General features: G+C 40.9%; 1 protein-coding gene across 1 annotated transcript; it reads left to right on the top strand.

Annotated features, from left to right (window-relative positions):
* The first annotated feature begins 219 nt into the window (after nt 1-219).
* On the top strand, nt 220-23,428 carry MCUR1 (mitochondrial calcium uniporter regulator 1). The gene is given in 10 exon segments (XM_060023617.1): nt 220-330; nt 332-890; nt 6,720-6,839; nt 10,179-10,282; nt 10,759-10,860; nt 11,858-11,899; nt 12,745-12,816; nt 16,943-16,996; nt 18,350-18,464; nt 19,451-23,428. Coding segments are annotated over 10 exon segments (1,335 nt in total). The 3' UTR covers nt 19,507-23,428.
* Nucleotides 23,429-24,210: the final 782 nt, after the last annotated feature.

Raw genomic sequence — 24,210 nt, 5'->3', positions numbered from 1 at the left:
GACTTTTCATGGGCTTCTGAATGGCGCCAGGGTAACTATGTCTTTATAAGGACATCCGTGTATGTCCTTATAAATATGCAAATCGTGGCAGCGCCGAGCTCATTCCAGTTCCGCTCTCGGTCCACACCCACCTCCTGGTCTTCCCAGTCGCCTACACCGAGCGGGCCGGGTGCTCGCTCTGGACCAGACTCGCCTCTCCCGGGGTGCCTGCTCCGCGGGATGAGCTCTGCACCGCCCCGGGCGCCCGCCGCCCAGCGCGCACTGGGAGCCCAGCCCCGCCCCCGGCGCGAGCCCGGAGCCCCGCCTAGCCGCTCAGCTCCGCCCCCGGAAAAATGCCCGGAGCCCCGCCCATCCGGAAAGAAAGCGCAGGCTCGGCGCTACCGCCCACGCTCGCTCCCGCCGTCGGTGTCTGGCTGGGGCCGCGCGTGACCGGCATGAGCGCGTTCGCGGGCCAGTGACCGCGTCAGGGATGGACTGCGGCTCCGTCACGAACGAGAGGCCGAAGCGCCGCCGGCGGCTTCTGCTCTCCCTGGTCCCCGGCCGCGGTGGAGGCCCCGGAGGCCGCGGCGTCCCCACGCGCCACCTCCTGCCCGGGCTCCTCGGCGGTCTGGGGGCGCTGCGCCCCCGCGCCCCGGCGGCCCGCGGCGGCGCGTCACGTGCCTCCCCGCTGCTCCTCCTCCTGCTGCTGCCCTCCCCGCGCCTGGCTGCTGCCTCCCCGCGCTGGCCGCTGGCGGACTGGGAGCGCTCGCGCGCCGGGCCCTCGGCTGCCCCGGCGGGGCGCGGCGGCGCGAGGAGGTGCCAGCCGGGCCTGGCCCCGGGCGTCACCTGTGCGGCGGGCGGGCTCCACCTGTGCCTCGGCCAGGTGGCCGCCCTCGCTTCCTCCAGGAGAGGTGAGGGCCGGGGCGGCGGGAGCTGGGCGGGTCAGCCGAGGTCGCCGGGCTCCTCCGGGCGTGGGGATGAAGGTCTGCCTGGTCCCGCCCTCTGGGCCACGCAAACCTGGGCTTCCTCGGGTGAAAAGACCCGAATTATTCGGAATGCGGGCACCAGGTGTCTGGCGCAAAGCGTGATGGGCTGCGGCGGGGTGGGGTGGGGGCGGTGCGTGCGGGCACAGCGCACGCGCGTTTGTAGAGCCGTTTTGTCAGGTGCACAGCGTTTGGGGGCTCGGGTGAAGGGGTGTGCAGGAAGCTGGCAAGTTGAGGCTCGAAGCTCTGGGAAGGGATTGTTTCACAATTTAATTGCAAACTCTTGTGGGTTCATTACTCTGCCTGGCACTTTTCTGGGAACTCGGAATGGTTATCAGTCAACAAACTCTTTTCCTTCTTGGCGCTTAATTGTAGCAGAGGAGATTAATATATATACATATATAATAATATTTGGTAAATGTTGTCGGAAAAAATAGAGGGGGTAAAGGTTAGGAGGTGGAGTGGGCCTTCAGTTGCTAATTTAAATGGAGTCCTCGGAATAAGTTTGCTTCATTGAGAAGTTGGCATTTCATTAAATACTTTAAGGAGGTGAGAGCAGTCACGGCCTGCATGAGATTAGACTCAGTTTACTAGATTACAAATTGCCGATTAAAAAATCATCCGGGAGAATCCTTATTAATTAGCAAACTTGGCAAAAATCTAACTTTGGATAGTCAATGCATATCCATCAGTGGCTCTCAGTAACTACGCTGATGGCTGTTTAAGAAAACGTTTTTCTCAACAGACATGGTCGGTAAATGTTAGTTGCATCTAAAATTTAAGAATACCTTTGGCGGGGCTTCCCTGGTGGCGCAGTGGTTGAGAGTCCGCCTGCCGATGCGGGGGACGCGGGTTCGTGCCGCGGTCCGGGAGGATCCCACATGCCGCGGAGCGGCTGGGCCCGTGAGCCATGGCCGCTGGCCTGCGCGTCCGGAGCCTGTGCTCCGCAACGGGAGAGGCCACAGCAGTGAGAGGCCCGCGTACCGGAAAAAAAAAAATACCTTTGGCTGGGGGAGAAACTGGTTGGTAGTGCAAAGAGTGAAAGCAGCTTTATGTCCAGAGGCTGGGAAATGAGTGGTGAACTCTGTCAGTGTCCTGCAGTACCTGTGAGTCTTTATTTCTGTACTTCGCCTTTTGTTGCTCTTTTTTTGACAAACTGGTAATTTGTGATTTGGTTTCCTCTCATAATTCCATCAGCTAATGAGAATTTTGACCCTTTGTCTTCAGGCTAGTGGTCTGTTTGGTGTCCAGGGTTCTCAGTAGAGCTACTTAGACTTAAGGATGTTTATGAATAGGAAATTTGTGCTCAGTTTCCTCCCCTGTCCAGGGCTAGCTTTGGGCTCAAATAGTGTTTGTGTTTTCACATCCTTTTGATATGCTGATGGCTCCCCCAAAAGGAGAATTACATATTACACTTTAACATAGCTCTCTTTACTTATTTCCTGGTTATTAGTGGGAATTCATAGTTCTTGGGCCTCGTTTTGTTGTCACAATAAAGGAGGAAAAGTGAGTCAGAGGTGTTCCCAGTGCCAGAGTACTGCTGTGTCCCCAGGCGCTGCCCTATGATAGAGGCAAGACGGAATTCACCCTCTATCAGCCAGAGTTGAGGGCCAAGTGATGAGTGACTAGGCCCTTTCTCCTCTTTTCAGCCCACAATATATCTTTGAAATAAGCTTGCTTGCAGTTTTGTTTTAAATCACATGAATGATTATTGTTATTAGAAAAAAGGAATTTGGGACTAGAATAATCCCGTCACTTTTCACAAGCCAGTTCTAGACCCAGATGTTCTCAAGCTGTCTGACCCACGGGACAGTCCAGCACGGTTCTGAAGTGGGCAGGGTGGCTTGTAAAGAGATTATATATATACATTTATATTAATATATATGTATATATATTATACATTGCACCTGTAAGAGGTACAATCATTCATTCATTCATCTATCTACCATCCAGCTTGGGCTGTTCTGTGTCAGGGTCTCTTCTCATGGAGGCCCAGGGCTGGAGATAAAGGATGGAAAAAGAGGTGCCAGATTTAAGTGAGCGCCCTTAACGTGAAAAGGGAAGACCATAGGTGAGGAGCAGAAGGGGGTTCATCTCAAACTCTCTTTCTAGATAGTCTCTAGATTTGGATCTTAGAATTCTTGCAGTTGAATTTTCTTTTAAGTTATTTCTGGCCTGCAGTATACCAGGCCCTCTCCTAGTGACACAAAAATAACTGGCCGCTCTGGGGGAGCTTGGACTAATATACAGACATGGGAATAAACGTAAGTGCTGTGGTAGAGCTATCTGTACCGGGCTGAGAACACAGATAAGGAAGCAATAAAGGTTGCTCCCTGACCTGGGAGGAGGGAGCAGAAAGAACCTTACAGGGTAGCATAATGCCCTGCCCGGAACATAATGAATGCTTAGCACGTTGTCACATTGGATGAGGAAGGGTAAAAAGGATGCTTAAAACTTACCAGTTGAGAAAGGGGAGCAAGCCAACCTTAAGGATGGAGTACCAAGGTCTGCACGTGCAGTAAACAGAATAGTTTAGGTGGCTAGAACAAAAGCTGAAACGATAAGTGGCTAAATTAGGACAGGCTTTGTATGCCTTGCCAAGGGCCTTACACTATAGGCTAGTGCTTCTTTGAATCTAAACACCATCCGGCCCACCTTTTTTTTTAACCATTAAACACACACATGCATACACGAGTTGTTGCATTTTATATTTTGTCAGTCTGCAAACCGTGTTTGGTACAGAGTGATTCCTGGCTCTCTGGTACTTACCTTGGTGCAGACTGTGACCACAGCCACCGCACTTCTTCCACGTTGCTAGTAATTTGGGAACCACTGCTGTCGTCTTACAGAAAAGCAGCAGGTCTGTAGGGTCCTGTCCATGTCACATTTTTTGCTTACTTGGAATTTCCTTTGAGTGTTTACGGGTTGAGAATAAGAGTTGATTAGCTGAAGTATTTTTCTGGTCATTTAGGACAGGTACTGAGAAAACCTTTGAACTTTGAGTTAGTAGATGACTATTTTGTCTTCTCCCTCTCTTCTACAACACCTGGCATCATGGAAAAGTAAGAACAAGTATGAAGCAAGATTTTTATATAGCTATGTTTATTACATTTAAATGAAAGATTTTTTTATTTTATATCGTCCATCTCTCATTTTCTGTCAAAATGCCTTTTTTAGTGTGATTGTAAGGAGGTATTATGTTTACATGTCCTTTCTTGACAAAATTACAAGTTCGCATTGCAATTGTTCTGTTTTTTTAAAGCTGTTTTTTGTGGTTTGTGGAATACAAAAGCCAGGAAACCATTACTATCTACCTCTTTCAAATGAGCACCTTGAAACAGGTTTACAAAACAGGTTGGATCTGTGGTTAAATGCACAGAAATCCATAGCAAAGGTAATATATAAATTGTTAGAACACATCTCTCCAAAGGTAGGCTTTTGCAAAGACAAGGAAAGAAAACTACAGACCAATATCTTTATGAAAACACTAGCAAACCAAATCCAGCAATATGTAAAAAGGAGTATATACCATGACCATGTGGGATTCTGTCTCAGGAATAGCAGGTTCACTTAACATCTGAAAAATCTATTCATGTAGTACGCCACATCCACAGCATACAGGAGAGAAACTACATGATCATCACAAAAGACAAAGAATTTGACAGAATTCCATACCTCTTCGTGTTAAAGAACACTTGACAAGTTTGGAACAGAAGGGACCCGCCTCACCTTATAAAGGGCATCTGAAATACCCACAGCTACCATCATACTTAATGGTGAAAGAAGGAGTGTTTCCCTCCAAAGTCCGGAGCAAGGATGTCTGCTGTCACCATTCCGTTCAGCACTCTACTAGAAGTTCTAGCCGGGGCAGTTAGGCAAGAAAATGAAAAGGCATCCAGATTGTAAAAGAAGTAAATTATCACTGTTCACAGATGACATGACCTGGTACATAGAAAACTCTAAGGAATTCACTAAAAAAACTATTAAAGCTTATAAACAAATTTAGCAAGATTGCAGGATACAAGATCAATATACAAATTGTACAAAAACAAAAGTCAGTTGTATTTCTATGTACTAGCAACGAAAAATCTAAAAAACAATTCCCTTTACAGTAGCATCAAAAGGAATAAAATACTTAAATTTCACCCAAAAAAAGCACAAAAGTTATACTTTGAAATATATATAACATTATTAAAGAAATTAAAGACCTAAATAAATGGAGAGACATCCCAAGTTCATGGTTGGAAGAATTTAGTATTGTTAAGATGGCAGTACTCCCCCAAACTGACCTACAGATTCAACACAATCTCTATCAAAGTTTCAAGTGGCTTCTTTGCAGAAATTGATAAACTGATCCTAAAATTCACATGGAAATGCAAGGGACTCAGAATAGCCAAAACAATCTTGAAAAAGAACAAAGTTGGAGGACTCACTTCCTGATGTCAAAACTTACTACAGAGTTACAAGTAATCGAGAACATGTGGCACTGGCAGAAGGGCAGACATATAAATCAATGGCATAGAATGGAGAATCCACAGATAAATCCTCCCACTTACAGTCAGTTGATTTTTGATGAGAGTCACAAGACAATTTAAGGGAGAAAATAGTGTGGGACAACTGGACCTCCACATGCAAAAGAATGAAGTTGAACCCCCATCTCACACCATATGCAGAAATCAACTCAAAAGGATCAAAGACCTAAATGTGAGACCTAAGACTGCAAAACTCTTAGGAGAAAACAGATGTAAATCTCTGTGTGCCCAGATCAGCCAGTGGTTTCTTAGATACGACACCAAAAGCATAAGGAACAAAAGAAAAAGATAAATTGGACTTAATTAAAAAGTTTTGTGCTTCAAAAGGCACCATCAAGAAGGTAAAAGCCAACCCACAGAACGGGAATATTTGCAAATCACACATATGATAAGGAACATGTATCTAAAATGTATGAAGAATGCTCTTAATTCAGTAATAAAAAGATAACCCAAATTTTTTAAATGGGCAAAGGGTCTGAATGGATATTTCTCCAAAGAAGATATACAAATGGCCAATACGTGCATGAAAAGATGTACGTCATTAACCATCAGGGAAACGCAAATCAAAACTACAATGAGATACCACTTTACACCCAATAGGATAATTGTAATAAAAAAGACAGATAATAACAATGTTGAGGATGGGGAGAAATTGGAACCCTCAGACAGTTAGTCCTTCAACTGATGACGAGGTAAAAAAAAATTGGCGTATCTATACAATGAAATATTATTTGGCAATAAAAGGAAATATGCCGACATACTACACTGGTGGATGAACCTTGAAAATATCACTGTATGTGAAAGAAACCAGTCACAAAATCTCACAAATCCTAATGATTCTATTCAAATGAAATGTCCAGAGTAGGCAAATTCATAGAGACAGAAAATAAGTGATTGCTGGGGGGAAGTAGGAAGATGAGGGGGTGATAGCTAGAGGATAGCTAGAGGGTATAGGGTTTCTTCGGGGATGATGAAAATGTTCTGAAGTTTATTGTGGGATGGTTGCACAGCACTGTAAATATACTGAAAACAACTGGAGTATACATTTTAAATGGGTGAAGCATATGTATCTAAGTTATGTCTCAATAAAGCTGTTGTAAAAAACCAGATAGACTTTTGAGGTATGCCCTGTTTTTTCATGGTGCTGAGTTGCTTTTGTTTACCATCAAACATCCACCTGTTTACCATCCACCTGTTTTGAACTGTATTGTCCTTTCCATTCTAGAGCTTAGCGTCTGTGCTGGGAGCCTGCATCTGGAGAGCAAAAGGAGAGATTTCACCTCTTCTCGGAGTAGGAAGCTCTACTTTGACACCCATGCCTTCGTGTGTTTACTCGAAGAAAATGGTAATCCTCTCTCATTTGGTTACTCAGTGCCATAGAAAAACACTATAAATTAGGACTTCCCTTATGATCTTATCAAATTTCTTATATTTCTCTTTGACTTTTAAGTCTGTAGGTAATCTTTTGGTCAGTCTCCATTTTTTAAGTCCTTGTTTTTTGTTTAAGGACATTTTTGCTTCATCCATACAATGGAGACTTTTCTCCCACATACTCTCTTTGTCCAAGTGAAGCGTATGTTTATAATATTACTCTGGAAGTATGGTATTATAGGTGAAAAATTAGACATAAGCCAGCAAAACTCAGGAATGATTCCTGTGACAGCTGTCTAGGCACGAAAGTGATGGTTTTATTCCTGTGCATCTTGTGTGCTTTAAAATTTTTGTGAAATTAAAATGTTGCTGAGCAACAATTATTGATAATTCCAACTTGTGATTTTTTAAAAATATTCAGACTTTTCCTCTTACTGCTGTTGAGTTAACTAATGTAAAAGATTGCTGTGACATGTATGAGTTATTGAAAGTGCACTTAATATATAGGTAGCATTCTCATATTTAATCTTATCTAGACAAATACAATTTAATACACATTATAATTCTCTCTGCTCTGACACATATATTCTCAAAATCAGAATCTCAGATATCATAGCTTATGTCTGAAATAAATCTGTGTTTTGACTTTATTGTATAGTTATTCATCCTGTTGTGTGTGTTCATATCTGAAAAGCTGCCCTGTGTAGACGTGCTTTACATGCCCAGGACACTGTGTTGGGGTGGATCTTTCTGTGCTTATGTGGGACGGTTAGCAGCTCTGGATTCGAGCTCTGCCACGTTCCAGCTGCTTGGTCTCACAGTCCTTTCTGCCTTCTCAGTTCCCATTTCTCCCTTGGTAAGAATTCCAAAGAGCCCTTTGAGTGTTAAGTAATGTACTTGAATGCACTTTGGGAAAACTGTCACATGCCCTGTGATAATTTTTACAGCTTTTCTTCTCAAACTTGAAACAGTTAGCCTTTTTCACCAAGACTTCTTTCAGCTCAGAATTTAAAAAAGAAAAGTAAAAGTGAGAAGAGGGGCATCTAAAATTATCTTTGTTAAGCAGAAGTCTTTCTACTTTTCTTTTTCTTTCGTTCTGTTTCTTTTTCTTTTTTCTTTTTGTTGGACCTGTGTTCTTGTATTCAAAGTAACCAACTGTAAAAAGACATCTTAGAGATAATAGGGGCATCTCAACATACACTAGATGTTTGATGATATTAAAGGAACATCATTAATTTAGTTATGCGTAACTATGGCCAGGTAGCTGCAGTGGTCCCAAATCCTGTTTCCCAGTGTGAGGTGGTATTTGTTTCCCCTCCCCCCCTTTCAAAATCCATTTATTTATTTATTTATTTTTGACAAATTAGAAATAGCAGATGTTGAATGTTTAAAATACGATGTTTCAATATATGTACTGCCTGCTTTTCTTGATTTTCAAACCCTGGCCCATGAATATTTGCATATTTCAAGACCAGTGATGTGAAGACCCCACTGGATGTAGGGTGTGAAGGTGCTTACGTGAATGATGGGTGTCTGCGATGGCTGGGTTAGGATAAGGCCAGGAAGGACCCCTCAAGGAATGCTCCATCCTTTATCCCTTTTTCTCTCCAGAGTTATGTCCCTTGATTCACAAAACTTTCTCTGTGTCTGTAATCTCACTAGCCCTGATTCTGTCCCATTCTCTCATTCCTACAAAAAATTAATTTGCATATGGCAACCCAGGAGGTTTTCAGACTTCTCCTTTTTCTTATCCTTTCTCCTCCTATAGGTGGTTCTAAATTATAAGGCTTTAAAGTTTCTTTTCTTATCAGCGTAAGTTCTCTTTGGTCTCCCTCTTTCTGTTCTTCATAATTCCCAAACCTAATTATGTTTAACTATGAACTCTTATTAATAAGTTTTAAAATTTTCAAAAGACATGTTCATTTTTAAAAAATTAGGAAGACAGAAAAGAAACAAGAAAAGCTACTCTGAATCCTAGTACCAGAGTTAAACAGTGTTCACATTTGGGTGATTTTTTTCTAGCTGTTCATGACCCACACATTGAAAATTAAAGGATTTTGAATAAAGTGAAAAGAGTAGGTCTTTGGAGGTCTTTTTGTCTCCTTAAATTTGTTGCTTTCTTTTTTTTTATTATAAAATATGCTTAATCTCATCCAAATTGAATCAGTTATAACTTTATCCAAACAAATGTGCCATGGATTAATTACAAGAATCAGTAAATTCTTCTGAAGTTCTTACAGCTGGAAGTATTTTTTTTTTTTTTTTTTTTTTTTGTGGTACGTGGGCCTCTCACTGCTGTGGCCTCTCCCGTGGCGGAGCACAGGCTCTGGACACACAGGCTCAGCGGCCATGGCTCACGGGCCCAGCCGCCCTGCGGCATGTGGGATCTTCCCGGACCGGGGCACGAACCCGTGTCCCCTGCATTGGCAGGCGGACTCCCAACCACTGCGCCACCAGGGAAGCCCGTAGCTGGAAGTATTTAACGGAAAGAATTGTATTCCAGGGACTTATGCATCTTAAGCATTTAAAATTAAGCATTTTAATTAGAATTTTCAATGTGAAATATGTTACTACCTAAAGTTATCAAAAACAGTAGCACTGCTGAGTTGAGTCTTTAGGTAATTCAGTTCAGCAGCATTTATTGAGTATAAAAGAATATATTTTTTCCAGTTTGAGCCCCCCCCACTCGTGATTGAGGAAAATTATGGAAGAAAAATATAAGAGCCAATTTTGTCTTTTAACATTAAGTAAATTAACAGCTGAATTATTATTTATATAGCCACTGATTTGACTGATTTGTGCTGGAAATAAAATAAGCTTTCTCTACTTAAGTAAATTATTTTTTACTAACATATACATTTTGAAATTAAGGAAGTCACATCCATTGTAGAAAATTTAGACAACACAATTACCTAGAATCTTTGTTAAATTACAGAAGAAATAAATTGTATCTATAGTTTTGAGTCTTGCATCTTTTCACTTGACCTTGCACTGCAGGCATCCCCTGTGTCATTATGCATTCTCTTTTTGAAAACCTGGTTTTTGATGGCTAGGAGGGACATCAGAGCTCAGTCATCCCAGCCCCTCATTTTACACGAGGAAACACTCCGATGTGTCCTACTTGTTCCAAGTGACAGACACATCACAGCCTGTGGCTAGACTCTACCCTCCTGCTACACTAGGCTTTCCACCTGCTTCTGAATTCAGACATCCACTTGCATGTGTCAGTTTGCATTCTCCCCCTTTCTATGAAGGATTTTTTTATTCTGGCAACTAGAGTCTCCTGAGTGACTGTCTTTGTGTGTTTGCCTAGGGTTTACTACTCAACAAGCAGAAATCATTGTCTCTGCCTTAGTCAAGATCATGGAGGCCAACATGGATATCGTCTACAAAGATATGGTCACCAAGATGCAGCAGGTAGCTTTGCTGAGGCACTTGAGCAAATTTGATATCTAATGAGTGTTATTTGTAATATATGTTTTGGGATAATATTCTGTTGAAAAGCATATAGTAATTTTAACATAAACGAGAGACAGATGGTTACAGTGGCATAAAAAATATTTATTCAAAGCTATTTAGTCAGCTGTTACAGAATCACTTAGGTTTGAAAACTGACTATTCTAGTCAACCGTGCTTTAATAAATGGAGATGTGGCTAGAATTACAGCAGCTGGTCCTCTGACTGCCACCCTTTTAACTGTGATTCACTTGATGCCGACACTGGAAATGAGTTCTTATTCTTTTCTCATTTTCAGACAGAGGAGGACCTTGCTGAACCTCTTTCTTTGTTCCCATGTCCTTCTAGTTTCTCAATAAGATGATACTGGGTAGAGACAGTAGGAGGTAGAGTTCCTAGGCCAGACTAGGTTATATGTTTTGTTTTTCTTTTCCCAGGAGATCACTCTTCAGGAAATAATGTCTCAGATTGCCAATGTGAAAAAAGATATGATTATTTTGGAGAAGAGTGAATTTTCAGCCCTCAGATCAGAAAATGAGGTAAAACTAAAGAACCACTCATATTTACCAAATGCTTTATATTAAGACATTGAGATATGATATACACACACAGAAGTGTACAAACAAGTGTACGTCTCGATGAATTTTCAGTATAGACTATCAGTCAAATCAAGAAATAAAAAAAATATATATATTAAAAAAAAAAAATAGCCGGTGACCGGTGCCCCAGAAGTGCTGTGGACGCCCCCTTCTGGTCACACCTCTCACAGCGGAAACCACTATCCTGGCTAACATGGCTATTGAGTGGTTTGGCTGTTCCAGAACTTTATCGGATGGAATCACAGCGTGTCTTGCAGTGATAGGTCATTCTTTTGCATTGTTCATAGTATTATAGGAATATGCCGCGTTACTCTACTGCGACGTATATTAGAGTTGTTTCCAGTTTGAGGTTATTATGAATAAGTGCTGCTGTAAAATATCACTTCGTTTCTTCAAGTGTGGTGTTTGGGATCAGCGTTTAAATAAGTGCTATCTTCGTGTCTTCCTTTATTTTCAGCCCTATTTAAAGTCCCATGAAGGAAGTTCATTTATTATCTGTTGGTCTTAATCTTGTCAGAAACTGCCTAGCAAAAGATCCTTCTTTTGCTAGGAAAAGGTAAACTGTGAAACTGTCAAAGTTGTCTGGAAGTCAGTTATTTGAGGGCAGAATTAGTTCAAAGAAAAATTGAAGGAGGAATTAAAGCAGGGGCTCTGAAGGGAGATGAATATATTGAAAACCGTTGTGTGACTAATTTTATGTGGCCTTCAAGATGGATTAAGACATATCTCAAGACACACCATGATTGTAGTACCATCCTGGCACGACAGTCATTTCTGCCACTGAGACTATTCAGTTATGCTTGTATTCTGAACGTGGCCGAATTTGTGTTGAATGAGGAAAGAACTTGTTCACAAATACATGTTCTAATAGTTGTTTATTATGTTTTTCATAATCTTCTAAATATATCCTTGACATTTCTTGTTAATGTGTTTTTAGAAAATAAAACTTGAACTACATCAGTTAAAACAACAAGTAATGGTAAGATCTTCATTCCTGTTTGCTTGCTTGTTTATAATTACATAAGCTTAGTAATAAATATAATGTCCGAAATACTTATATGTTCTTAAAAACTTAATTCTGTGTTAAATATTTGTGTGATGTGTCTCGAAAGTACACATTGGAAGATTTAACCAAGAACATAGCCAATGAATAAGTTACTGATGTCTGTAACCAAATTCATTAAGAAAATTGCGATCTAGAAGGAATGAAGTCATTTTTAAATAAAAAATTTTCTAAAATAGCCACCTGGAACCCTTAGATTATCTTAGGAGAGACTGTCTTTAGAGAACTACACGTGATTTTAAACTGCTGACTGTGCGAGCTGTTTGATTTTTTTTTAAGTCGAAAGGACATTGATGTTAAAGAAGAAAAGGTTTTGATGAGTGTCAGTAGGAAGACTTTCCTTAAACCTGAATTTAATATTTTACTTTTTTGAGTCCATCTCTGCTTTCCAAAGTTGTCCAAGGAACAGCTTGATTCATAAATTTCACAAGGTGATTGCACTGGGAATCTTGAGGTTAAAAGCAACAATAACCCACTCTAGACTGACTTAAACATCAAAGGGGGATTATTTGTATATATAATTGGGAAGTCCCAGCAGGGCTGACTGCAGACGTCGCTTAGCCAGTCTCCTGACCCCGCTAGTCTCCAGCTCTGTTCCTGTGCGCGCCCCTGGCCCGGCCCTTTCCCCCGTCCCCCCTTCCCCCCTTCCCCTTAGCCCCTTTGGGTGGAGCAGTGGAAGCAGCAGGGAAGGCGCACATCCTCAGAGTTTGGATCTCTTACTTTGGATTTCTTTCTTTCTTTGTTGTTTGCCCTCCCACTAGGATGAAGTGATCAAAGTCCGAACAGATACCAAATTAGATTTCAGTCTAGAAAAGAGCAGAGTAAAAGAATTGGTATGTTTCTTTACTAAAACTATAGTATGAATTAATTTCTTTGCAGGATGGAACATTTGGTCAAGTCTGTTTACATACCATTCAGAAGTATTGTTAAATATTTACCTGTATATCATTGTTAGACACAGTTTTTTCTTTATTTTGACTATATTTTGAATTAAGGCTTAAATTTGATGCTTTCAAAAGTAACACTAAAATTAAAATCTTGGTCAAAGCAAGTTTGAATCTTGTATGTTTCAGAGATACTAAATTATGTGTCACTTAGGCATGAATAAAGAAATTGAATTCAATCTTGATCTATTTGATATTGACTTAAACCTCTTCTGGTCCCGATTTTTCAAAAGTTAAGTTGATTATCTGATTTGAATAATATTAAATTATTAATATTAAATAACATTAAATTCTATGTTAAAAATTCAAGATTTAAAAAATATTTCTATGTAGTTTTTTTTTAATAGAGAAATCTTAATGACTTTACTGCATTGTTTTAAAGTGCAAATTCTAAATGATTCTTGAAGTTATATCAAATTGAAATTTTCTATTAGGGAAAGTAGTGCTATATATTTGTTACCAAAAAGATATCACAAAATGTGGGTTGTAAATAAGTGGAAGGGATAGATATATATATATGTCAGTACAACAACTTGTGGGATCCATGCCCAAGACCTAAGAAAACTGTGGGAATATTGCTCCGCTTCCCTTTGAAATGCCTGTTTATGTGCATTTCAAAGGTAATACATATAAATACAATGTTTTTCCCTCGGGGCTTTCACAGTAACTTCTTGTAAATTTTTAAGTTTTAATGAGATAGAATTGACATACAACATTACATTTCAGGTGTACAGTGTAATGATTCAATATTTTTATATATCGTGAAATGATCACCACAGTAAGTCTGGTTAACATCCATCACCCACATAGTTAACAAAACTTTTTTTCTTATAATGAGAATTTTTAAGATCCCCTCTCTTAGAAACTTTCAGTGGTACAGTACAGTATTATTAACTCTAGGCACCATGCCGTGCATTACATCCCCAGAACGCAGTTATTCTGTAACTGGACGTTTGTACTCTTTGACCCCCCCTTCTCCCATTTCACCCCCTCCCCGCCCACCTCTGGCAGCCACCAATCTGTTCTCTGTATCTGTGAGTTCGGTTTTTTTGGGTTCTTTTAGATCCCAAATATAAGTGAGATCATATGGCGTATGTCTTTCCCTGTCTGACTTAGTTCACTGAGTGTAACACCCTCCAGGTCCATCCGTGTTCTTGCAAATGGCAAGATTTTTTTTAATTTTATAACTGAGTAATACTCCATTGCATATATATATACGCACTGCGTTTTCTTTATTCATTCATCCATCGATGGATACTTAGGTTCCTCCCACGTTTTCGCTATTGTAAGTAATGCTGCAGTGAACATGGGGTACGATAAGTTGGATGTTTTATATGTGTTGGGTTGCCTCTAGTGACTTTTAACCCGTCTGTCTTCTTGTTCAGGCTGTATTTGCATTTCTTTATTTATTAGTTAGATACCTTTTTTATTCTCAGCATAAAAAGAAATGGGGCATATACAGCATTTCGTACTAACAAAGAACTGGATGCACATGCAGAAACTGAGTATTCACAGTTTTTCATTGTCTCCTCATTTTTCACAAGTTACTTTTAACCAAACTGTGCTACAATGATAAATGAAGCTAATATTGAAATTCAAACAAGTACTTAAGTGTATTTTGAAACTGCCTCTGGATTTCAAGAGTTAAGTTGAGCTTTGTTATACAGAATAATTATTATGTCCGTGTTACCTGTCTTTCTAGTCTTGAAACACTTTTAACCTTGAAGATTAAATCACTTAGTATTACTAAAATATGTGATGATCACTAGCATATGACTAGTATCTAGAAGAGGAAGAACTCTTTTGGTTACCTTTGTCCTCAGGGTTGTAGACTTAGCAGGAATTCCTTATTCACTTGATTTAGGAAGATTCCTGTAGCTAACCGAGCCAGAAAGAACTTCATTAGGAGATTGGGAGATAGGGGATGTGAACATGGATTAAAGCCAGTGAATTTATGTGACTTACTAACCTAGCTGAGAAGTCGTTCTTGGTAATCCCAAATTCAGATTACTCTGAAGTGCAGGACAGTAGCATATTAGTATGTAGCTAGCATGAATTTAACTGCACTGAGGAAGATAAGCTATTCAAACCTCTCATTCTCTTGTTTAATAAAGTTATAATACTGTTTCAACAAAATTAACTGTGGTGATATTTACAGCCAGTTTCAAAAGCAATGTAGCCCGTAAACTGCTTTGGGGTGCAGGGAGATGGAGCTATATAGATGTTATTTTAAAAATCATGTCAGTCTGTCCTACAGAGTGAAGTAAGTCAGAAAGAGAAAAACAAATACCATATGCTAACACATATATATATGGAATCTAAAGGGAAAAAAATGGTTCTGAAGAACCTAGGGGCAAGACAGGAATAAAGACACAGACGTAGAGAGTGGACTTGAGGACACGGGGAGGGGGAAGGGTAAGCTGGGACGAAGTGAGAGAGTGGCATGGACATATATACACTACCAAACATAAAATGGATAGCTAGTGGGAAGCAGCCACAGGGAGATCAGCTCTCTGCTTTGTGACCACCTAGAGGGGTGGGATAGGGAGGGTGGGAGGGTGGGAGGGAGACGCAAGAGGGAGGGGATATGGGGATGTATGTATATGTATAGCTGATTCACTTTGTTATACAGCAGAAACTAACACAACATTGTAAAGCAATTATACTCCAATAAAGATGTTTAAAAAAAATCATGGCAATATCAAGACTTAGGTTTTTCCTTTCTCTTGTGGTTGAGTCAATATTGACTTAGTGAAAACTGGAGTTTTAAGAGGTGCGGAAAATCCCATTCCACCCTGCCCTCTGGTGGTGATCTGGCGCATAGCGCTCTCCCTCCCTCTCTCTCTCTCTCTCTCTCTCTCTCTCTCTCTCTCTCTCTCTCTCTCTCTCTCTCTCTCTCTCTCTCTCTCTCTCCCTCTCTCCCTCTCTCTCTCTCTCTCTCCCCCCTCTCTCTCTCCCCCCCTCTCTCTCTCTCCCTCCCCCCTCCCTCCCTGGAGTTGAGCATTCTTTGGTCCTGCAGCTGGTTCTTGGTTTGGGGTTTTGGGTTTTTTTCTTTTTTTTTTTTTGCTCCTAAGCAATGCTGTTTCTATACTTTATCCCCCTAGTAGTCACAGGGGAACACTGTATAGCTAGAAAGTTTCTAGATACTTCAAAACCATTAATTTTTTCCCCTATAACAACATTAATTTATTGAAGTTTTTTAATTCTTCACTTAAATTATAGATTTTCATTTGCTCAGTTAAATCCTAACACCCACCACTAAGGAGATGTGTCTGATTTTGGTCTCAATGTCAACAAAATTGCACAATATCTTTGCATAGATATTAATAGCCAAAGGCAAGATACCATTTTAATTCTGGGTAGAACTAGTCAGTTCCCTTAGTAACACTGGATTGTGACAATGCCCATGTGGGTTTGTTTTTTGTTTTTTTCAATTAAAACCAACATGTGATGGTTTAGTGTATTTCTTGTATCTGTATATTTACATAGTGTTTTATAATCACAAGGCGACATCTATGTCACAGAATAATATTCCTTGAAACTTTTTTTTCCCCAACTTTATATCTTTTCTCTCTTCTGTCTAAGCCTCAAATAGTGACCAATTTTGTTTGTGGTTACAATGGGATAGCTCCTAAATTGAATTGTTACCCCACTTATTTCAACCCTCTCAAAGCCAAAAAGCATATGTCCATCTAAATTGGTCCCAGGGAATGCTGTTATAATAGTGGGAGGGACCTAGAGACAGACATCCCAGCGAAGAGATGAAAAGAGAAAACCAGCAGAGAGTGGTGGAGGATGACAAAAGGGAATCCAGATGTTGGAGCGATGAGTGAATATAAATAAGAAACCCCAAAACACAGATCAAAAGGAGAAGGCAAGTAGGCTACTTTACCCTAGGGGTGGCTTCTAGTGGTACATATTCTTGGAATTACTGAGACCAGAATATTTAAGGCACCAGAGGAGGAGAGAGAGGGGAATAAATCAGAATCTGACCTGTGTTACGTGTTTGTTTCAGTATTCATTAAACGAAAGGAAGCTGCTGGAAGTAAAAACAGAAATGGTGTCATTGGTAAGAAAAGATTCACTTTGCATCTTGCAGAACTGAAACTCTACCCTTGAAGCACCAACCCCTCCTTTCTTCCTCCCCTGGCTGCCACCATTCTATTTTCTGTTTATGAATCTGACTATTCTAGGTCCCTCATGTAAGTGGAATCATACAGTATTTGTCCTTTTGTGACTGGTGTATTTCACTTAGCATAATGTCCTCAAGATTCCTCCATGTTGTAGCATATGTCAGAATTTCTTTCCTTTTTAAGGCTAAATAATATTCCATTGTATGGATGTAGTACATTTTGATTATCCTTGTGGCCATTGTGAATAATGCTATGAACATGGGCATACAGATATCTATTGGAGTTCCTGTTTTCAATTATTTTGGGTATATATACCGAGAAGTGGAATATCATAGGATTTTTTGGAACACAAAATACTTAATTATCTTAATGAAACTTTAAATCTCAGTGATTGAAGAATAATAAGGAATGGAGATGTTTTATTATATTTTTAGCTTATGGCATGCACAACTCATTTACCATCCTATATTACCTGGGACCTTTGAAACCTGCAAGAGACTTCCATGAGAGAACACTAAACTATTCCTCTGGAATATTTTACTCATCCAGGCATTTATTTCCTTATTCATTACCTGAATTATTCATCACAGGGAAGCACTTACTTGCCCTAGGACTTTTAGTGAAGTATTTCCAATGCTTTTATGCATTAATGAAATGTTACAAACCCTTTATAACATCAGCCAAACTTACCACCCTTTGGGAGTTAATTGTGTATCTGGTTTAACTGTATTATATTTGGGAAAGAACGCATATAGGTCCTTGGTATAGCCAAGCCTCATAATAATAAAACACTTGGCATTCAAACTATAAAGGAAGAAAACTTTTAAAAACTGAATAGAAATAGCATCAAGGCGAGCGCTGTTGCTTTTAGATTGCCTGAGATTCCATTCATTTTGTTAAAGCACTTTTTGTGTACCTCTCACTAAGAGGAATTCAGAAGGATGAGGCTTAGTCATTGCCATTGAGAACAGACCAGCTTCATAATCTTAATCTTATTTGCAGAGCAGTCTATAATTTAAAAAGCTTCCCTCCATCAGTTATCACACTTGATTCTCTAAACAGCTTATGTGAAGGCAGGGCCAGTGTTACCTTTTTCTTTGTCTCAAACAGAAGGAAACAGGCCTAGAGATAGCTACAGCCCTGACCAGTACAATACAGCATGAGGCTAGTAGAACTCAGACTAAAGCCCAGGTCTCCTTAATCTGACCCTGCTGGGAAGGGACTCTAGGACTAACAGCAGAGGGGATGCATCCAAAGTGGTTTAATGCTGTGAATCTTTCTTTTAAAAGCACGCCCAGCAAGATCGGGCCATCACGCAGACAGACAGGAAGATAGATACCGAGGTTGCTGGCCTCAAAACCATGCTTGAGTCACACAAGCTTGATAATATTAAATATTTAGCAGGTAAGCCATTTTGTATCTAGATTAGTTAAAACAAGCTGAAAATAAATTTAAACAAAAAAAAAATTTTTAATTTTTTGGCCATGCCACGTGGCATGTGGGATCTTAGTTCCCCGACCAGGGATCGAACATGTGCCCTCTGCAGTGGAAGCATAGAGTCCTAACCACTGGACTGCCAGGGAAGTCCCAAAATAAATAAAATTTATAAATTAAGTCAAAGACAGATATTGCATTTGGTTGATTATAACACAATTTTTTTTCATGTTTTAACATCTCTGAAATTGGAAGGCATCTTACAATTTCCAGTAGATGGAATATCATACAATAATTGGCATTTTTTCTTTCTTTGTAAAGTACATGATTTTATTTACTACTATTGATGGAATCTTAAATTTCATGAGATACTGGCATCGAACTATAGTTATTTGGAGTTATTTTTCGTAACATTCAAGATGGAATATTTTACAGATAGTTGAGTTGTGATCTTTTCTGCTTCAATGGGTGACACTCCTTATAAGGTGTTATTTTCCTTTTGCAGTTTTTGAGCCAAAAGAGGGAAGGAAGATTCATGTACCAAAAAATATTACTTATCCATTATTTTAACTCAGATTTAACATTTTGGATCAATCAATATTTTGAAGTCTAATAGTATTTAGAAGTAGGATTTGCTCATCAAGTTAGAAGGTGTGTCCCTGTGTGTTACATGTGTATATACTTTGTGACCACAGAATTTTTGTGATTCTGTACTTTTACTGAAAAGTTTTCTTGGATATTGGATGCATTTGTACTTTCAAGATGATGGTCTCAGGTGTGGGGTTTTCTAATAGGCAGGTGTTTCATGGGATGTGGCACATCAGTGAGCAAGCCAAGTTTCTTGGGTTTGGTTTTACTTTCTTGGTGGAAGAGTGTCTGTTTTCTTAATAAAAAGATGTTCCCGCAAGTAATTGTTCATAGAACTAATACTATGCACAATTTTTTTTTTCTTACAGGATCTGTATTTACGTGCCTAACAGTAGCTCTGGGATTTTATCGTCTGTGGATATAATAAAGTATCTATTTAAAGAGCATTTTATTGTTTTGCCTTAAAATACCAGATTGCTGTGCTTTTTTTCCCTCATTTCCAATTTTAATGCTGATTTTTAATTTAATGCATATTATTTATTGTATGCAAATTATGGACATATAACCAAGGCAGAGAAGTGAGAAATTTCATAACTGCTTCTTCCATCTTTTCTGTTTAGTTGACTTTATAACTCTGAGTGGTGGTGGACGAAGCAAGGAAGACTCCACTCAGCTGGGCCAGTGAACTTGCTCTAACCTGTGGGACATACCAACAGTAAATATTTGTATAACTCTCCACAATTTTTTTTTTTTTTTTTTTTGTGGTATGCGGGCCTCTCACTGTTGTGGCCTCTCCTGTTGCGGAGCACAGGCTCCGGACGCGCAGGCTCAGCGGCCATGGCTCACGGGCCCAGCCGCTCTGCGGCATGTGGGATCTTCCCAGACCGGGGCACGAACCCGTGTCCCCTGCATCGGCAGGCGGACTCACAACCACTTGCGCCACCAGGGAAGCCCCTCTCCACAATTTTAAATCTTTTGTTTTAATCGAGGATTGGGGGTCTCCATTTAAAAGGCACAGGAGCTTTACTAAGTGCTGAAGAATCATTGTAACTGAATCCTCTTCACCTGCTGACCCAGACCCTAATGTCAGCCGGTTGTGTTTCAAGGTTGTTAGAGGTTGTGTTAGAGGTTGTTTCAAGTCCGCTTGGTTGGTAGCCCCATGCTACATTGTACTTTACGCCCAAAAGAGATTTTTTTCTTGTAATTTCCACTGTCGTAGTTATTGTTCTGTTCATTTTCTGTGTGCCTTCCAGCTAGAAAATCTTGTTGCCTGATGAAGCACTGTGATTGGGATGCAGACTCTCTCAGCCTCCTAGAGTGGTAACTTCCTCTCCCTCCCTCCCTCCCTCCCTCTCACTTGGCCCCTTCTCCTCTCCTCCCTCTTGGTGTGAGAGTTGTTACAACGCCTCAGGTGTGGCACTGCCTCCCTAGAGAACAGGCTCGCCCTCGGCGTGGAAGTCTACTTCAGTCTGTGGGACAGGCTTTCTTCCTTCTGGTCTTCCAAGGGAGGCACGAGGTGTAACTTCTGTAGCAATATCTAGATGTGTAGATAGTGCACGTACTTTCCAGAAATGTCTTTAATGAATACGCCTTTGCCCATTACAAGCTCAGGTCATAGGCTTTGAAAATTAGATAATTTTCATGCCAGGTATCCTAATCTAGGTTGATTTCTTTGGTTGTTAAAGACATTCTCATACCAACCTTACCTCTGTATTTAAAACAAGTTCCAAGATACAACTGGGGGTATTTTGGAGACGCACATTCTCATCTTACTTGAATGACCTGCACGTAGAGAGAATAGCATTTGAGAAACGATGACACTGAATGGCACCTTCCTGTCTTTCTCCACATGCACGCGTGTGCATATAACCTGGTCCAGTGGAGAAACCACACAGAGACTTCTGGATCAGACTGGTACAAGTGCCCATCGTCATTGTTCCATCCACACTGGTGAAAAGTTACCCTCTGTCCTTTGGGTGTCATTTCTAAACTTTGTAACGTGTAAGCCATTGCCTTGTTTGAAACATTTGTGTAGCATAAAGATTCTGAGCTCCAGATAAGTATAAACATCAAGTACTTTGGCATGAGTGGTGTAAGTTTCAAAGTGAATAATAATTTAATCTTTTTTCAACTAGATCCAAAATTATCTTAACTGGCTCATAAAAACATTTTATAGATATATTCTTCCCCTTTCAGAGAAGGAGCCCCAGAAAATACTGTACATTTTCCAACTGCGCTAAGTATTAAAGAGTTAAGTAAATGACATACCATTCAGACCACCTTTGCGATGTAACTCTGGCTAGTAGGAGCCTGAAGGAGCTTGGAGCACAGACACTCCTCCAAGAAAAAGAATCCCCCAGAGGAAACAGTACTGTATGCAATTTTGTTTCAAAGCAAATAATAACTTTTACAGGTTAAAAACAGAAAGTGAAGTGACCTTATATCCTGACAAGATATTTTTTAAATAACATTTCAGTTGGGTGACTTTCTGTCCTCTGTCAGAAGTATTCCAGATGACATTCCTACTGGTGATGCTGGGGGCCACATCAGTCTGTCAGTTACTTTGGACCGCCGATTTTGCTGCAGAGTTCTCTGCAGCACGGAACAGCCCCCCCACCTTCCCTGCCTTGGGCACAGTGCACTTTCCTTCTGGTGACCTGGATTGCATGCGCATACGGAGGCTGGGAGGGTTCAGGACCATATTCCCTTTCTTTAGTCACGTGTATTGTATTTGAGAAGCATAAGAGCCAGAAATACAAGTGTACCCTTCCTGGTGTGGACCCAGACGTCTGTGAACACGTAAGTGACTGGGACGGGACACGGTGTGATGGCTCCTGAGCTCACCTGGCTTAGAGGATGCAGGTCACTTTAGGAAATTCGGCATTAGCACTCATAAGGGGGAAGATGCCTGGCAAAATTCCAGACGCAGATACCCTGCGTCTAAGCACACGGGGAAATTAGCCATAGCAAGGTCCTGAAAATTACCCCTCCAGGCACAGGTGCCTAAAGCAGAATGCCAGGTGGACAGAATCTGTATTTCCTGTTCATGCACAAATCACTTAGGAGGTTCCTCCGCCCTCCTGCTTTCTCTCCCCTCCCCTACTCTTTATCTTTTTTTAAAGAGCTTAAACTCCAACCCCACTCCTTTCCTGGACCCTTAATAAGCGAGCCTGTTTGTGTGTACCGTTCTTCACAAGAAACCTGAATTTTTTTTTTTTTTTTTTTTTGCGGTACGCGGGCCTCTCACTGTTGTGGCCCCTCCCGTTGCGCAGCACAGGCTCCGGACGCGCAGGCTGGCTCAGTGGCCATGGCTCACGGGCCCAGCCGCTCCGCGGCGTGTGGGATCCTCCCGGACCGGGGCACAAACCCGCGTCCCCTGCATCGGCAGGCGGACTCTCAACCACTGCGCCACCAGGGAAGCCCCAAGAAACCTGAATTTTGGTTTCTGTGCTGGTCTTAGTCCTCCGCTGGTTTTCCAGCTCAGTATCTAACAAAACTCAGTCTGAAGGTCTTCATCTTTTCCCTTAAGTATGCCAAGTACCTCAGCTGAGAAGTCACAAGTTCAGGAAGAAAGGCTTGACTCAAAGCAGCCATCTTACTGGAATTTGTCTCTGAACTCTTTAAAAACCAAAATCCTGAGCTGCGGTGTCTATGTCGCTGCCTGGGTGGTGTCCCTTGGCCGCCGCGTGGAGCTACGGGCTCTTCCCTCTGCTCCAGGCTCCTCCTTTGCAGCCTCTCCTCCTGTTAATTAGCTGTGTCAGCGTTGGCAGGCACCTCTCTTCCTCCCCCCTGCTATGCTGTGTTCTTAAGAATTTTGGCGTCATTTCTGAACAAATGTCATATAGATGGCACTATGGAGCTCATGTCTAGAAAAGTGGCTCTTAACATATGTTTATCAAATGTGTTGTGACTTTTCTGACACTAAAGCAAAAACATGTTAATCAGGAATAATTTATTCTTTATATAAAATGTTTGAGACTGTTTAGCCTTTTATCGGAATTTCATTTGGAAAATATCAGTCTTTCTACAGATTTATAACCTATGTTCCTCTGATTATAACCCAAACCATTTCTTAACCCTTTCGTTACTTAAGCAAATATTCAATTACATTTTACTATATAATAGAGTGGGCATATTTTTATGATATAAAATAAAATATTTAATTCTCTAGATGTGACTGATATACTTTTCTATCTGTTCCAATTGAATGTGAAAACTACAACTTCTGCCTACGCTGTATTTCAACTATTATTCCCTCCAATTGTGAATGGTAACATTGCTGTATTATTTTTTAAATCTAATACCTAAACATCTGGATTTGCATAGAGGATACGTTTGAAAGTGATCGTTTGATTTACAAAATAAATTTTTTTTACTATTCAAAAGAATTCTTTTTGCATGCTCGTAAAGTGCTTTAACTCCTTGCTTGAGGGGAAATGAGGTTTATACGCAAGTTTTTAAAAACTGCTGAAGATTCAGGTTACAGGTGATAAAATCCAAATCAGACTAGCTTGAGCAAAGAATTTGCTTTTCTTGGCTTACACGGTCAAAGTTCAGGAAGAGCAAAACGAAAATGCCATCAGAACTGACCTTCCGGCGCCTCACACCTCTGCTTTTTCTCTCAAACCAACTTCACGTGTGGAAGAGCAGCCAGCACATGCCCTAAGTCTTAGGATGGGAGAGTTCCACTTTGGAAAAGCCTGGAAGGAAGACTCCAGAGCAAGTACCTCAGGTAGCAGCTAGAGGAAGGGCCCTGGGTGGGTCCTCCACGCTTCTGCCCCCGGACCTGTTCAGCAAACGTGCCACCTCTGAAAAGTTGGGCTCTTCTGAGCTTCCTGCAGAAGCTGACCTTCCACGGGACAGACGTCTGCTCGAGAGGAAAGCAAAGGAACGTGTTGGGAAAGTGGGTAAATGAAAGCCTGGAAATTAATTTTAGATACCATTTTCTCCAACCGTGAATCTTAACTCAAGTTAGAGAGTCACATAAAAACCGCCTAGGTTTGAGGGGGAGCCGTCAAGTTTCTCAAAGGCCCTACATGATCTGCAAACCCAGTCTTCGTGTGAAAATGGTGTCCCAGATGCTGGTCACCCATCTGCCTTCTCACCTCAATCCCACTTTCGCATCTGT

The sequence above is a fragment of the Delphinus delphis genome, chromosome 10 (assembly GCF_949987515.2).
Source record: "Delphinus delphis chromosome 10, mDelDel1.2, whole genome shotgun sequence".
NCBI classification, from domain to species: domain Eukaryota; kingdom Metazoa; phylum Chordata; class Mammalia; order Artiodactyla; family Delphinidae; genus Delphinus; species Delphinus delphis.
Note: the sequence above shows the minus strand (reverse complement) of the source record. Positions and strands in the feature narration are given on the sequence as shown.